Source organism: Tachypleus tridentatus, chromosome 4 (assembly GCF_004210375.1).
Source record: "Tachypleus tridentatus isolate NWPU-2018 chromosome 4, ASM421037v1, whole genome shotgun sequence".
Lineage (NCBI taxonomy): Eukaryota > Metazoa > Arthropoda > Merostomata > Xiphosura > Limulidae > Tachypleus > Tachypleus tridentatus.
In genome coordinates this window covers 106293442-106308003 of record NC_134828.1, presented here as the reverse complement: position 1 = coordinate 106308003, position 14562 = coordinate 106293442, and the positions used below count along the sequence as shown (strand labels likewise).

General features: G+C 33.4%; 1 protein-coding gene across 1 annotated transcript; it reads right to left on the bottom strand.

Annotated features, from left to right (window-relative positions):
- Positions 1 to 1707: 1707 nt before the first annotated feature.
- LOC143249843 (FMRFamide-activated amiloride-sensitive sodium channel-like) lies at positions 1708 to 4696 on the bottom strand. Its single transcript, XM_076500387.1, has 2 exons — positions 4625 to 4696; positions 1708 to 2028 (listed from the first exon to the last, which is right to left on the bottom strand). The coding sequence occupies exons 1-2, from the start codon at positions 4679 to 4681 to the stop codon at positions 1831 to 1833; spliced, it is 255 nt and encodes an 84-aa protein (XP_076356502.1). The 5' UTR covers positions 4682 to 4696; the 3' UTR covers positions 1708 to 1830.
- Positions 4697 to 14562: the final 9866 nt, after the last annotated feature.

The window sequence follows — 14562 nt, the reverse complement described above, 5'->3', positions numbered from 1 at the left end:
AAACACCTGATGACGCCGTCTGTGTGAAAAAATGACTATTAAAGGATATCAGCGGGTCCAGCGAGCCTACACCGGCCGTCTTGCTGAAAATATTGTGAAATGACCATTTGTTTCAATTAATTTGCACAAAGGTGAATACCTTAATGATAAACCTTTTGGCTTTTGAAAATGAATCGTGTAAAAAGGTCAATATAATAGAAGAAAAAGGTGGGCTTATGTTATAAATCGTTTCCTACGTGTTTAGGTTTTTGTTCATGATCCTTCAGTACAGGGCCAGATGGGTTAAGGTGTTCGAATCGTAATCTGAGAGTCGAGGGTTCCAATCCCCGTCGCAACAGATTTTTGCTCGCCTTTTAAGCCGTGGGGGCGTTATAATGTGACAGTCAACCCCACTATTCGTTTGTGAAAGAGTAGCCCAAGAGTTGGCGGTGATGACTAGTTGCCTTCCCTCTGGTCTAACAGCTAAATTAGGGACTGCAAGAGCAGACAACACTCGAGTAGCTTTGCGCGAAATTAAAAAACAAACAAACAATCTTTAGTACAACTCTATACATTTGATATTTTTCGATGAAGATGTAGCTCTTAATACAGTTGTTGTTATTTTTTTATACAAAATATTTCTTGTGTGAAATATGTAATTCGTTTTATGTTATGGTTTGGATAACAAAAGTGTTGAAAATAATTAATTTAATGATACTTCAGGTATTTTAATTAAGATTCCGTTCTTTGGGGTTTTAATTAAAACTTCATACGAAAAACAAATCACGTTCTGGGAAGAAATTTTTTAAAGTTATGATTGTTTGTGTGCAAATTTTAATCACCATAAGATGTTTTTATCGTATACTTTTGCTTGGATGAAGCTCAGATATGTTTAATTTGGATGTTAATCCTAATATATTATGTGGGTTTAAAAACTGAAAAAATTAGAGTAGATAATATCGTTAACATCACTGAATTAAATATAACAGGTTTGGATAATTTTAATTTAATGTATTTATAGATTGTAAAATATTTATAAAACATTTCAGATATACTTGACTTACGTTGTTTTACCAATTATTTAACTTATCATATTTCTTATTATTTCTTCAAAAATTATTCTGCTCATACAACTAAATATTTAAATAATTCTACAATATCAGATTACACATGAAATTCTTTATTTATTTTATTACACACTTGCTTTTCAATATTTTATTGGAGCAAAGGAATTCAAACTGATAAACCTAATCGACAGAGATTAGATTGTTCTAAAACTTTTACGATTATCAAAAGTAGTGTATTATTATATTTGTAAATTAAGGTTCAATTAGTAATTACAAGAGTAAAAGATGTGACCGTGATTGAAAATTCTAAAGATATTATTTAGAAAAAAGCAAAGAGACTATTTTCAGCCCCACAGTGGCTCAGCGGTATGTCTGCGGACTTAGATCACTGAAACCGGGTTTCAATACCCGTGGTGGGTAGAGCAGTGATAACCCTTTGTGTAGATTTGCGATTAATTTCAAAATACAGAGACTATTTTTTTAAATGATATCCTAGAGAGAATAATCGAGTGTGATTGCAAACTCAAGGGATGTTTGATAGAAGGAAAGGCTTAGAAGATAAATATCTAAATAAAGTGTTTGGGAATAACAATATAGACCAACGTTTTCACTCACTAACTGAGTGAACCACTACACAAGATACTTTATCAGAATATTGTTGTTCAGTAGTTTTCACTAACTGAGTGAAGCGCTACACAAGATACTTTATCAGAATATTGTTGTTCAGTAGTTTTCACTAACTGAGTGAACCGCTACACAAGATACTTTATCAGAATATTGTTGTTCAGTAGTTTTCACTAACTGAGTGAACCGCTACACAAGATACTTTATCAGAATATTGTTGTTCAGTAGTTTTCACTTCCTTGTTTTTGTACTTCTTCAAGCGTACCAGTAAGCCATCCAATATATCAAGACAGTTCAGAAGAGAGACTCCTAACCATATTCCTAGATATCCTCCAATATAACTGAACAGTTCGATGTCCTGTAAACAGATTATAAATTACTAAAGAGTTTTTAATAATTTCTCTTAATTCTCACCCAATACGATCCCAGTGGCACAACGGTGTCTCTGGGGACTTATTCTGGTAGAATCAACAATACTTAACATACGCCTTACATCAGGTGAGTTTGGTATCTGTCCTTAAGTGAGGACTTACACAAAGGGTTAATTGAAAACTCTTCAAAGAAAGAAATTAGTTGGCGCTGTTTAGTCCATTACCTCAAGAAACATACAGTGTGGTCTTTACGTTGACTATTTTATAGAATAAAACAAATTATCCCTTAATTTTGACCTGTTTGATAATAGTGTACAACACAGAGTCTGAGAAAAGATAAGCGTTTTTGTTCAGAATATTAAACCTTATGCAAAATAAAGTAACTAATGTACGTGTAGAACAATTAACTTATGGTCCACCCAGTAACATACTAACACTTGTCTCAGGATTTATAGAATTTCATTCTTCTACTTTCTTAACATAACGGTCGGACTTGGCCTAGTGGTTAGTGTGATCGAATTGTAAATCCGAGAGTTTGTGGTGAAGCCTCAACATTTGGTCTACATTAGTAGCCAAAGATCTGATGGCTGGTGTTGTTGGTTTACTGCGTGCCCCCTTGTCTATCAGTAAAAAGTTAGGGATAGTTATTTGCAACGTAATTAGAAAATAACATTCAACTTTAAAATCAGTATACAATTAATAACATTTCGAAAATGTGGAAAATACATGTTTACCATGCCACCATCAAGGGTTACGAACACAATTTCTGAGGTTGTTTGCAGTTACACGTTTGGAAGTTATGGGTTGGAGACGTATAAGAAAGAGAAGTGTTATACTGCATATCACGTTATCTATAGATAAAGGATTTAGGTGGGGTTAGGTGGGGAACCGTCTAACCAACTTGTAACATACTAACACGTTTTGATGTTTTCTGAACTTTGATGTTTTGGTATTTTAACTTAAAGGCTGAGTTTGGTGCAGAGGTAAGCGTGCGCAACTTGTGAACACTGGTCTTGATCAAATCTCTAGTCTTTCAAATGTAAATTAAGAATGGTTATGTGCCGGTATCTTTTTAGAAATTTACAAGAAATTTTGAAAAAAAAACAAATAAAATATTACCATATTTTTTCTTGCTTGCATTACACAAGTTGTTGTTTTCCTTAGTTTTCACCCGGCAAGGCCATCGTGTTAAGGCGTGCGACTCGTAATCTGAGGGTAGCGGATTCGCATCCCGGTCGCGCCAATCATGCTCGCCCTTTCAGCCGTGGGGGCGTTATAATGTGACGATCAATCCCACTATTCGTTAGTAAAAGAGTTGCCCAAGAGTTGGCGGTGGGTGGTGGTGACTTGCTGTTTTCCCTCTAGTCTTATACTACTAAATTAGGGACGGCTAGCACAGATAGCCCTCGAGTAGCTTTGTGCGAAATTCCAAAGCAAACAAACAATCAATCCTTAGTTTTGTTTTTCAACATTGTTGAACTAAATATTCTCAATACATTACCACAAAACGAAGCTTAAAAATCATCAGCTACAGCAAATCAAAAATAAGGAATTTCTGCAGATCTGGTGTTTCTATCTTTCTTCAAAAATACAACTATTGGAGATGTTTCCTATATGTTTTATTATTTTCACATTAACTCTTCAAAACAACGTTTAATTTAAAATTATAAAACAAAATTTGTCGTCTCCAAAATTCACTGTGTGTTCCAGAGTATCAGTAAACAAAGTAAATAATTGGCTGACGTGTTTTATGTTTTCTTCCATCTCTCTGTAGTTGAATATTATTTTTGACGTTTTGTAGATTTTTTCTGGCACTAATTATAAGGCGTTATATTGAAGATATGATTGGTTGACGAAAATATGAGTAAGTCTTAAATTCGTTTTATTAACTTATGTTATTATTATGAATAATTTAAACACACTTCTAACTTCCCACTTCGCTCTTAAATGTACAATTTAAAGATTATTCTAAATTTAAATTACAATGATTTTAAATTAAAGTTTTTTAAACAAAAATTCCTTCTTTTCTAACGTAATATTTAAACAAAGGATGTATAATCAACAAAAGAAATTGTGCTATTAAGAATAGTGTAATTGTTAGCTTATGTTGTATCCACAGAAATAAGTATACGTTGTGGAGCTCGTTTCTAATTCATCCAGTTTGTATAAAGCTATTGCACCAGAATGATTTAAAATAAAACTCCTTAAACAAAAATGAATCAGATGAAGTTTACTTTTCTGATACTCTACATTTACTGATAATGATATTTTATTTTCTTACAGAAACTGGAATTTATACCAACACTTACTATAGATAATTTTATGTTACAATAGTTGTAGATGTTAATTTCATGTAAAATACATATGAACAAGAACCGAAAGAACTCAGAATCGTTAATTAATACTAAGACCATCACAAAACTGATTGTCTTTTAATGAAATTTGCTTATTATTCGTAAGGATTTATTTTGGTCAAATAAAATTTCGTCCAGTAATTTACATAACAAACAACTAACTGTTTTCAAATGGAACATTTTTCATTTGAAGATAAAATGTCATTTTAATATCATATAGAATACTTACCTGAATCTTTGGAAACTGTTTATATGTCACGTGTGTCATGGAGCTGAAAAAAATCATGACTCTTGCCAAACTTTTCCTGGAGTGAAATGCAAAAATAATAACTCATTTAAAGGTAAAATAGTTACAAATCAAGTGGTGTCTAAATATACATTAAATGTTATATGTTATTTATGATTCTATCATTAGTGATTCAAAGTGAAATGCTGTATAATATTCTGGAAGTATGTGTGTGTAAATATTAGGTTTGATACGATACAGTAAGTATTTAGATATAAAAGTTTCAGCAACGGTATGTTTTAAGGTTTGGCAGTCTTGACAATAAAATTTAATTAAAAAGAGATGCGTACTGTTAAGAAGTTTAAGTTATTTAGTGTAAGCAAATGTGGTTTCCTGCTAGAAATTGAAGTAATTATGAAAAGAAAAAAGAGAGAATTCATATTTATTTGTATTTTTATGACGGTTACGAGGCTGGTTAAACTGACCTAGTTAACATAAAACTACAATACGAAGATTTACAGAAAATGTTGGAAATGTATTCCCGAGGTTTTAGAGAATACACAAAATGAACGGGTCGCGGGTTCGAATCCCCGTCACACCAAATATGCTCACCCTCTCATCGTGGGGACATTACAATGTGACAGTCAATCCCACTATTTATTGGTAAAAGAGTAACCCAAGAGTTGGCTGTGGGTGGTGATGACTACCTTCCCTCTAGTCTTACATTGCTAAATTAGGGACGGCTAACACAGATCAGCTTTGAGTGAACTTAAAAAACCAAAAATCCAGCACAAAATGAATTTTATTGATTGATAGATGGAGAAAAGTATTTTTAATATTAACATAAAAATCGCTGTATACTCAAAGCAGTGACTACTTTGATTTCATACTTTGAAACATTAATTTTTAGCAAAAATACTTCAATAAAATTCGAATTTTTTTATACGAAACTATCATAATATTCACTTAAAGCGTATCAAATTTCGTGAATATACGTAATCCATATCGCATCGGATGATTTATCAGTATAATCGTATCATGGTTTCTCACTACTGTACGTGTATCGTATCACTTTGCCACCACACTGGTATATACACTACATGGCCAAATATATGTGGACACCCCTCCTAATTAGTAGATTCGGCTATTTCAGTCACACCTATTACTAACAGGTGCGTAAAACCAAGCATACAGTCATGAAATCTCCATAGACATGCATTGGCAGTAGAATGGGTCATACTGAAGAACTCAGTAACTTTCAACGTGGCACTGTTATAGGATGCTACCTTTCCAACAACTCAGTTCGTCAAATTTCTGTATGTACTTTTCTTCCAATTCTTCTAGAGCATTTGTTCTATATTCAACTGACTTAATATTTTAAAATAATATCTGTTAAAATAACTCAAGAGGTTATATCATCACCATTTTGTCTTGTTTTTATGAGTACTTCTTTAATAAACAGGTAGTGGCCTAAAAATTGAAAACACCCTATATAACATCTATTAACAGGGTATTGTACCACCACTCGCAGCCAATATGGCTTGTATGCGACGGGACATGGTCTACTAATGTTTAGAATTACACAGGAAGACTGTGACACTACTTGTGCTCTATGGACGAGGGCATTGTCATCTTGAAAGTCATTCCTCTGTATGAGTGCAACCAAACCCAAACTATTACAGAACCAACAGACACCTTCAAAGCTGAAACCAAGCACTCACAGCTTTAAGGTTCTTTAGATTGGGACCACAAGCGAAAAACATGGTGAAAGATGATATATCTATATTATTATATTTTTCCACTGCTTAGTAGTCCATAGTTTGTGCTGTTTGAATTATTGAATGCACAACTGTGCTTTTCCAGGTGTAATTAGCTGTTTATGCATTGAAATCGACTGTGGTATCGCATCTGTAAGTTCTCAGTGGACCATTTTTGATAAAAATGGCTTCTTTAACCTCAGATTAAAATTTGCCGTCAGTTGATATTTGGTTTCTCGTCTGTTTTAAAGCGCAGTTCGAGTTAATACATAGACATCATGATCTTGGAGTATGCGGTTCCACTCATTGTTACCTTTTAGTGATGATGTCTTTCTCTAGCAGCTCCATCCTGACATCACCTTAGGCACCATTGTTCGTGGAGTATGGGCAAGTTGAGCTGTTTTGGCCACTGAAGCTTCTGGTAAGTACACTCCAATGATCATCCCTCTTTCAGGTTCACTGAGGTCTTTTCCAGCCATACTAGCCATGATTACAGGAAACCAGGCCTGTCCAGCAACTTTATCCATGACCCTATGATAGGGTGATATATGTTTAAATAATAGACGAGCCACACCTGTGTGATAACCTAATTTACCCAGGTGTTTCAATATTTTTGTCCTCCAACTGTGTATTGAAAATGTCTTTATCATAAGTTTGAAATTAAAATTTGTGATGGAACCATCGTTAATATAAAATCCAAGTGTTGATCGGTCGGTCAGTGAATCACATTCGATTTTGTGATTTACACGAGTGAAATTCCACTGTTTCTTATATAATACTTCCTCTTTTTGATTCATTATCTCCTTTTGAGTTAAATTTAATCGCTAACATCAGCGAAAATATTTTCCAAAATTTGGCAATTTTTCCGCTTTACAAATGAAAAATAAAATGTCAAGAAGGGAGTTTTTATATGAAGACTTTATTCAGCAATGAGTGAAATTAATCTGTTGTTCATTATGAAGACAAGTTGTTGAATGATAATTCAGTATTTACAAGAAATTTTGTTAAAAACCTATTTCATTACTGTAATGGATGTTTTTAAAAATAACTGTCATCACTGAATCCTGAGACAAGAGTTGATGTTGGGAAGAAAACATTACTCATTCTTATATGGACGGCGAGTGAGAAATAGAGGGGTGAAATCTGGTAGGCTTTGGTTTCCCGTAATTGTTGACGAACTTTTATGGTTGTTTAAAAATACCGAAAATGGTCTACATATATATATATATATAATTTATCTTTTTCTATGAACGGATTATTGTCATTTTTTTATTTCTTACATATGTTTTATAAACTGACCAATGATATTTCTTGTAAACATCAGCCTTTAAAACTAATAAATAAAAACAACATTTATTATCATATCGGTAATTAAGGTTTATTTCTATAATGATTACCTTTCTTTCTCCAAGGTTGAAATTCTAGGTTTTCTGCGCGCGACGTCTGACCACACGTTAAAAAACAGATTCCACATTTTTCTTCTATAAAATGATGAGAAAATATTCATTATACTTCAAAATTGACAAACAAAAATTCAGAACTTTTCGTTTTTAATATTTACTGTTTGTTGCTGTTGTTTTTGAATTAAGCACAAAGCTACACAATGAACTATTTGTGCTCTGCCAACCACGTGTATCGAAACGCGGATTTTAGCTTAGTAAGTCGGCAGACACACCGCTGAGTCACTGGGGGCCTTTCCTGTGTGTCAAAATGTGATTATATTGACGGATAAACACCACAAAGTAAACCGCCAAAAATATATTAAGAATTCTACAAAGAAACTAAAGATAATTAGTGACAACTTTTAAAAAAATATAATTTACAAATAGCAAAAAAAGCAAAAATTTTACGAATAATAGTTTGTTTATATTGTATGCCTCCAGGTGGCTCTGAGTTACATGTTACAGCTTGTAAGGTTAAGATGTTTGGAGATGAAAAACATACAGTGGGTCCGGTCCAGTTAGTCTGTAAGGAAGATTTATATTAAATCACAACGTTAATCTACAGCTTTGTGTGGATATTTTAAATATATTTAACTTTTTTACGATGTTTCAACCACTCGTATGGCCATCACCAGATAACTGCTTTTATATGAATTAGGTTTTAGTTTACGATTAATAAATGCTTCTTTTGTTTTTCTTCTATTGATGTTGTTAATGTTAATTGTGTGTCGATTCCTTGTACTGTGTTTGTAATTGTGTCATAGAGGATATGGGGGATTGGAATTTTCTTTTATCCTAATGCTTACGTTGTGTTCCGTTTCGCGAATGTAAGTGTTAATGTAATCTATCACATTGACACTTGCAAATGCTTTCTTCGCTTAAGTTACCAAAACAAACCTTCGTCAGAATAACTTTAATTTTAATACTCGGTTTCTGAATATAAACAACTTTATCACACTGAATTTTTATAATATATATTTCCAAACGTTTATGATATTTTTGGTTACGTAGCCATGATATGGTAAGACACCATTTAATGTATCCGAGTTTGTGTATTTTTGTTTCTTGATGTAGTTCACGTTGTTTCTTCTTTCAATGTTTACGCTATTGAGTTTCCTTTTATATTCGACTCAGGTTCCACTGACATTGTGCTTAGGGGAAATGACATTTCTTAACGAATATGTCAAATGTTGATTCTAGTTCATGTTGAAGGTTGCTGCTGCTATACACATTAAAGGCTGGATTGTAAATACATGATAACGCGTTGTTGTTTATGTTGACTTCAGTGGGCCAAGTTTCACTATATACAGTCATGACCTTTACCAGATTTGCGAAAACTTTTCGTGTTAAAATTGTCCTATTAGTGTATTCATTTAATTAAAAACCTGGTTTTAATTCTCCTCTTTATGAACGAATTGGATGTTAGAGTGAATGTTGTTTAGGTGTTATAGAAATGACTGTTGGTGAATGTTTGTTTGCTTGGTTTGGTTTGTTTCGAATTTCGCACAAAGCTACACGAGAGCTATCTGCGCTAGCCGTCCATAATTTTGCAGTGTAATACTAGAGGGAAGGAAGCTAGTTATCACCACTCACCACCAACTCTGGGCTACTCTTTTACCAACGAGTAGTGGGATTGACTGTCACTGAATAACACCTCCACGGCTGAAAGGGCGAGCATGTTTGGTGTGATAAGGATTCGAACCCGCGACCCTAAGATTACGAGTCGACTTCCTCACCCACTTGACCTTGCCAGGCCTTGTTTGCTTGTAGTTAAGTACAAAGTTAACCATCTGTATGCTGCCCACCACGAGGATGGAAATCACTTTTCTAATATTATAAGTCCGCAAACGTACTACTTTGCCAGTGGATTCGGGCCTTCATGAACGTATCTAAACCAGTGTACGGAAGATATAGAGCTGTATTAATCGCGTGACCTTCTATTCTCTTTATAAACAATTCACATAATCCACGTGACAGAGAGCTGTTCATGTGGAGGTTATCGATTAGTTCATAACGAAAAGTGGAACAAATCTTTCAAAATTTACATGTTTGGGTTTTAATAAAATTTGTTAGAGTAGTTGATATTATTTCTAGTCCTAGGGTTTGTGCTGCCTCTAGTGATGTCATTGTATCCATGGAAACAACATCAAAACTGCAGATTTTGTGATTACACTGCACAACAATTTTTTGAGAAGTTTTGCTTCCTGAAAAGTTTTTGCTGATTGTGACAGGTACCTGTTGGGTATGAACAAATATAGTTTTGGTTTTGGTTCATCACGTAGGAACTCTGAGAAATAGACAGTTAACTGTTTACCAGCAATAACGTATTTAATTGCGTTTCTGTTTCTAATACGTTATTATATAATTGTTTAATCAGTTCAAACATATTATTAAAAAAAGTGTTTTCCCTGATTACTCCTGATTTTCGTTTGTATTCAATGTCCGGTGCAGACGGTTGTGTTATAGTTCCACAAAGTAGACAACGTGTTTCTAGGTAGCCATGGCAAGCGGTTATAATATAGTGACTCAACATGAAAATAATTAATCATTAATTCGATAGTTAATTACTTCATTTAAAATTAATTCATCCTAGAAAAATACTTTCGTCCATTATTACTGTGGTATTATAACGTAATGATCAATCATGACAGCGTGTAATAGCGAGCTAGCAAAGCGTCCTTACGTGTGAGGCAGCCAATCAGATGGTAGTTAGAGTTACGACATCATATTTACACTTACGAAGTACATATTGACATATGAATACATGTAATCTAATGCACTTCTTAACATAATTGTTTTCCTTTTATTATTTATTAAAAGTACTTTTAGTGAAACATGAATCAGCTGGTAAGCCTAAATGTGACTTCCATCTGGAGTTAACGATACAATCATTAACAAACGTATGGATATCTAAAGCTAAACACTTCGGTAACTTGTTCTGCTAGAAATGTCCAAGTATCACATTATAAGATAAAATCACATATCTCTCAATAAAACCGACGTTAGTGTAAATAGTGCAGTTTAATAGTTCCTACATCAAATATCTTCATTTTCAGTTGTATAGTTAAAGTAGATATTTCCCAAATGTGCATCCATATAATCAGGTTAAAAATACATGTCACTATACTGTATATTACATTATACATTTTATACAGTTGAATGAAAACACCTGTATCAAATTCTTACACACCATAAATGGTGTAGATAAACATATAATCCCTTCAGTTTAAGTGTTACATGTAGTGTACTTACATACAGATAAAAGGACAAATACCTCCTTAGGATCGGTGTCTTCAGGCCACGGATCTTTAACTGTAGTAGTAATGTCATAGTTCACTATTCTGAGTAAATACAAATACAATTATGTAACATATATTAACATTACGTGAAATGTAGCTATCAACACGAGTTTGTCATAAAACAAACACATAACTACGTGCGTTGCTAATAAATATCTTTCAAGCCATAGATATTAGTATGACTACAACACTGAGAACCACGGATAAAATAACTTGGTTAATAGCAACTTGTTGTTTTTAAAAGTTTACCATAAATTTATTGTCTATAATGTATCGTCGTGTATTTTGGATAATTTGTAACTCAAGGAGCTAGAGGGATTTTAACAGTAAAGTTCGGATTTGGATTCCAAGTGATGGATAGGAAAGATAGGCTTTTGTAAATCTCTGCACTTCAAATGAAGAACTAATGAACGTAAAACTAACAAAAGACCTTCATAGGTACAACTAAAGCCACGTTCAGATTGATGTCATTCTGGTGAGCTGTTGAAACGAAATTAATATTCAATTATTCTTTAATTTATTGATACTGTTCAGGAAGAACTGTCATGTGTTATACAGAATAAAAGAGGAACTGGTTTACAATATCTTGTTTAAAAATTTACGAAAGTAAGCCTTTTAGGCTTAACTTAAGCTACTCTATAGAAACAACTTTACAGGAAGACTGTGTGTTCTTTATTGTCTATAAATCATGAATGTAATGGTTATTGAGTTGTGACCTGAGTAAAAAAAGCATTTTTTGACAGACAAATGTAACATTGAAATAACTTAGATCGTTGAAGAAGAGAAGTGTTAACAGTAATTTCGACAAAATGTACACGAAACTAGGATTAGTCCTAATTTAATTCACTGTAATCTGTAGAGTATTAATCGTAGCCATCCAAGTGCTAGGATTAGTCCTAATTTAATTCACTGTAATCTGTAGAGTATTAATCGAAGCCATCCAAGTGCTAGGATTAGTTCAAATTTAATTCGCTGTAATCTGTGGAGTATTAATCGTAGCCATCCAAGTGCTAGGATTAGTCCTAATTTAATTCACTCTAATCTGCATAGTATTAATCGTAGCCATCAGAATGCTAGGATTAGTCCTAATTTAATTCACTCTAATCTGTGGAGTATTAATCGTAGCCATCAGAGTGAAAACAATAGCTTTTATGGTTCCAAAGACAGCAAGAGATATGAAACATCATTCTTATGAAGTGCACTAGCCTTAGTAAATTTATTTAGTAAAAATTAGGAAAGTTCGCTTATTAAATTTGAGTTCAAACTGGTGTCGAAGTAGTTTTCTTGGATTTCAGACGTTGAACACTGAGCAAGTCCTTAAATATAAAGTCCAACATTAATCAGCAGTTTTGATATAAAGTTTAAATTATATAATATAATTTAAATTATATCTGTTTCTACAGATATAAGAAAGTATATAAATCTTGAATATGAATTATTGTAAGAATGTTAGCAAAAAACGTAACTACAGTATATATCGTACCAACTTAAATAACATTACAGCATGTGTACTATATGAGATTTTAGACAATAATACTTGAAGGCACATGTCATGTTTACTAAGTCATACTTTAACCGGCATCAATCAACAACAACATAGTGTGTTTATTGACCAAACTATAATTAGAATTATACCCGAAGATTAGTGCAATGTGCCTGTTATTCCAGTTGTTTAGTGTTAGGTTTTATAGACGGGCCGGATTCCTTATAATAAGTATCCGTGACTTGTTGGTGATCAATGTCAGTATTAAACCAACAGTACACAATCCACTTATTTTAAAAGAATATATTAAAACAAGTCACACGTATATACAAATTTGCTTTACACTGTTGGTTAGCACAGTTGTATCCAGAGCTACAAATACCAAATTTCATTTACTTTAGAACACAATTTACAAAACAAATTATTATTCTCTACTGTATTATTGCAGTACACTCTGTGATAAGTTCCCTTCAGAAATCGCCACTATACGATCGTTATGGCTAAACTCAGGATCATTCAGTCCAGATGTGTCCAACACTTTTATGTATAATTATATCTCTCCAAGTTTTCAACGCATGTATTATAGCCCCATTAAGGCCTAGAACATTACACACATTAAGAGATATTGTGACGAAAACAACGAGAAGAACTTTTGGTTCTAGTAACATAATGCAATTGAAGAGCAATCATCAATTCACAACTGATGAGCTACACAACGTACGATTCGAAAACAGATACATAAACAAATGTGCAATAAATTATTATTTCTATCAATGACACTCTTGCCATAATTAAGTTGAAATTGTCGTGTATATTTAATAATAATATCCTCTTGAAGAAAAGTATTTACAATATATTTTATATTATTACGAAACTGTGTCCAGTTTATGCACGAATTCTGCTCATACAGTATGCACCAACGTTTGCCGTCCCATTGATGAACTCAATATGGGACTGGTACAATGCTTATTTCATGATACTTCCACTGTCGTTTGATCACATCTGGATGTAGGCAAGAGGCTGATAGCTCATTTGGATGATTACCTTCTTTACATATAGATAGTTTTGGAGTTTACCAGTGTTTAATGTGGTGAACAAAGAATTTCATTCAATCACAAAGTAGTTATTTTCCCTCATCAACAGCTTTTTAATTGACGTGCATTATGGGAACCGTCCGACTACGTGTTCTTTCAGATGCACTTTTCAAATTCCAATGTTTGATTCACTGCCTAAACAATTAATGGTTTGTTGGAGTTTGGTATTCTGAGAATTAGTGATATACCTACATGCTTTTCAACTTCTGAAATACCATCTGCTATGGCTTATACCTTTTCATTTTGTTTGGTTGGTCTTTCTTGGTCAGGTTAGGCAGTGGTGTGACATCAGCTTAGCTTGGTAGAAACTTCCAATAGCATTCCACTAACCCCAAAAACGATATATTCTGTAGGTCAGAATGTCCCACACTTAATGCTTGGTGTTGGTAGTTTTGTGTGGGAGCTGGACCGTTTTGTGGGAACATTCAATGCTTCCCCAACCTTATTTAGAATATTTTGCTCCATAAAATAAACCTGGCATGACAAAGTGCTCAGGGCATTCGACTCACAATCTGCCAGTTCGAATCCCCCTCCTAACATAAGAAGTTCGCCCTTTCACCATGGGGGTGTTATAATGTGATTTTAAATCCCACACGTCTTTGGGAAGAAGAGTAGCTTAAGAATTGGCAAATGGAGGTGTTGCTTTCCTTCTAGTTTTTCACTGATGTATTAGGGACAGTTACTGCAGATAGTCCTCGTGTAGTTTTCATGAAATTCATTCAAACATATTACAACATGATGAATACAAGAACAGCTTTTTTTATAGCATTAATTTAAGAACGATGTGTGGTTATGATATCTGCCTCAATATCTGACAAATCTTTAAATTTTCAAGTATTCATTCCAATGAGTAGATCTCATAGTAA